At 55.6% G+C, this 3,107-nt stretch overlaps 1 protein-coding gene across 1 annotated transcript; it reads left to right on the top strand.

Moving 5' to 3' along the window:
• Window positions 1–403: 403 nt before the first annotated feature.
• Window positions 404–2,525, top strand: CLEC14A (C-type lectin domain containing 14A). The gene has a single exon (XM_032344086.1). It carries the CDS (start codon window positions 669–671, stop codon window positions 2,133–2,135), a length of 1,467 nt encoding a protein of 488 aa, XP_032199977.1. The 5' UTR covers window positions 404–668; the 3' UTR covers window positions 2,136–2,525.
• Window positions 2,526–3,107: the final 582 nt, after the last annotated feature.

The following is a 3,107-nucleotide window of genomic DNA, read 5'->3' as shown; positions in this document are numbered from 1 at the left end:
AGAGAAGCAGAGTCCTGGGGACTGGCGCTTATTGTAGTGCTGCCTCTGGTGGTCAAGGGAGATGCTGGGATTTCTCCCTAGATTCTTTCCCCCGTCCAGTCTCCCGCCTGAGAAGACGGCAGCCAGCCATCTACTCATTGTTAAGCCAACTCCAGTGCCCCACAGGAAGCACAACGGGTGGGCGTGGGCTGTCACCGAGTTCCTCCTTTCCAGTCCTTCCTAGCAATATTCATCAAAGTGTTTTGGGATCTGAGCTCCTGAAACTTTCTAATCCCGGGGGGGGGGGGGGGGGGGGGCGGGGCGGGGAATGATAAGTTTCCTCCCAGTAACGTCTTTCTTTTTCCCCTGCTCTAAGCAACCAGGTTTGACCTGGTCTACTGTGTTCCCACTGCCCTGGGCGCCAGCTGTGTTCTTGACCCTAGAATAAATCAGGGCTGCACCAGGCCTGCCAGAGTTCGGGACACACTTCCTGTCGGGGCCTAAGGGAAGAGGTTTGCCGCCAAGAGGGTGGTGGGGATTCTTGGCAGTAGAGGGCTCTGGCTGGAGTGGGGCGGGGGAAGAGGGGGAGAGCCAGCTGTAGGGGGCGGTGACCGCGCTCTTGGGACAGCTCCGCTCCCTGGGCGGGACAGATCCAAGTTGGGAACAGCTGTGGGACCCGGGCCTCCAAGATGAGGCCGGCGCTCGCCCTGTGCCTCCTCTGGCAGGCTTTCTGGCCTCTGCCTGCCTGGGGCGAGCACCCCACCGCCGACCGCGCGGGCTGCTCGGCCTCGGGGGCCTGCTACAGCCTGCACCACGCTACCATCCAGAGGCTGGCGGCCGAGGAGGCCTGCAGTCTGCGCGGCGGGGCGCTCAGCACCGTGCGCGGGGGCGCTGAGCTCCGCGCGGTGCTTGCACTCCTGCGGGCAGGCCCGGGGCCCGGAGGAGGCTCCAAAGACCTTCTGTTCTGGGTGGCGCTGGAACGCGGGCGATCCCACTGCACCCTGGAGAACGAGCCGTTGCGGGGTTTCTCCTGGCTGTCCCCCGACGTCAGTGGGTCCGAAAGCGACACGCTGCAATGGGTGGAGGAACCCCAACGCTCCTGCACCTCTCGGAGTTGCGCGGGACTCCAGGCCAGCCGGGGGGTCGAGCCCGCAGGCTGGAAGGAGATGCGATGCCACTCGCGCGCCAATGGCTACCTGTGCAAGTACAAGTTTGAGGGCTTGTGCCCCGCGCCGCGCCCCGGGGCCGCCTCTAACTTGAGCTACCGCGCGCCTTTCCAGCTGTCCAGCGCGGCGCTGGATTTCAGTCCCCCCGGGACCAAGGTGAGTGCGCTCTGCCCGGGGCAGCTCTCCATCAAAGCCACCTGCATCGCGGACGCGGTCAGTGCGCGCTGGGACGGGATACCCTCTGGGGCTGAGCTCTGTCCCTGTCCCGGGAGGTACCTCCGTGCTGGCAAATGCGCGGAGCTCCCTAACTGCCTAGACGACTTGGGAGGCTTTGCCTGCGAGTGCGCCGCGGGCTTCGTGCTGGGGAAAGACCGACGCTCTTGTGTAACCAGTGGGGAAGGACAGCCGGCCCCTGAGGGGACCAAGGTGCCCACCAGGCCGGTCGCTACTGCCAGCCCCGTCCCGAAGAGAACGTGGGCACCCACGGTAAAGGAGAAGCCAGCAGATATACCCCATGTCCCTGGACAAGGCAGTTCAGCAACATCTATTCCCGAGATTCCTCATTGGGGAGAACAGAGCACGACGTCTACCCTTCCGATCTCCCCTCAAGCCAGCTCACAGGCCGCCACCACCTCTTCAGGGAGTGTGACTCCCAAGTTTAATTCCACGTCTTCTGCCATTCCCCAACCTTTGGACTCCTCCTCCACTGTGGTCTTCATACTTGTAAGCATAGCGGTGGTAGTGTTGGTTATCTTGACCATGACAGTACTGGGGCTTTTCAAACTGTGCTTCCACAAAAGCCCTTCCTCCCAGCCGAGAAAGGGACCCTTGACCCAGCCGGGCATGGAGAGTGATACTGAAGCCGCTGCTCTGCGTTCCAGTTCTGTACATTGCACAGACAATGGGGTGAAGGTGGGGACCTCTAGTCTGCGGGACAGAGCAGAAGGTGCCTCCCAGACAGGGTCCTCTCTTGGCTCTGGTGACACATAGGGAAATGGAACAATGGGCACTTCTGAGCAGAGTTTTTCACTTTCAATGGAAAGGGAGAAGTCCCTTATTTATGGGACTAACTATTCTTATAGGAAATACCCTTCCCCCAAATTCCCCTCTACTCCACTAAGGAGCCAAATCTGAACTGGACACTCATTTCCTGAAGATGGAAGATGTCAAAGTGCCTTATGGTGGTACTGGGGGCCGGGATTCTACTGGGGAATGGTATTTACTTGTGTTGATTCTGGGGGATTTGGAGAAGTGGTTGGACTTTTGAGATATGGGAAGCAAACAGAGAACAGTACAATTAAAAAAAAAAAATTAACCAACATGGAAAGGAAACTGTCTGCTTCCTTCAGGCTGGACATATATTTGTTTGAAGTTCCCAGGAAAAAAAAATAAAGGATTGTTGATAACCCACACTCAGATATCATTGGTCTTCTGGAGGATTGATTATTTAGGAAAAACAGCTGAGGCACACACATGCTGAGCATAGAAACAAGGGCACCTCCTTCTCTCAGATTGAAGGGGAAATCTTCAAGTCCTTGTAACGAAGAATCAGTCTTTAACAACCAGCAACCTTTTTCCTGGTTCTTTTATACTTTGCTTTCAAAGTCACTGCTACTTATGTGCTCAGCTATAAATCCAAACTGTAGTGTTGCCAGAGTAGCTGGCTCTGGAAGCAAATTATAGTTGACCACCAATTCAAGTGTTTACTGTGTGTCCTTGCTCAAGGAAACAAATGATTTGTGTTTTCCTTTTCCAACGTTTGCTCTCCAGTGTAATGACCTTCCCAACCAAATAGCCCTCTCCTAAGCATCAGGATGCTGATCCTCACTTCCAATTATGGCAATGTTAATTTCCAATTAAAACGTTAATGCTAAGTATTGATTTGAAATCTTCTGGGTGCATTAAAGCAAAAATGAGCTGGATTTCTTCCAAAGTTGCTAGGTTTTCATGCACTCTTTACTT

This window comes from Mustela erminea, chromosome 5, assembly GCF_009829155.1.
Source record: "Mustela erminea isolate mMusErm1 chromosome 5, mMusErm1.Pri, whole genome shotgun sequence".
Classification (NCBI taxonomy): domain Eukaryota; kingdom Metazoa; phylum Chordata; class Mammalia; order Carnivora; family Mustelidae; genus Mustela; species Mustela erminea.
The sequence above is the reverse complement of the archived record's forward strand: the minus strand, read 5'-3'. Positions and strand labels throughout refer to the sequence as shown.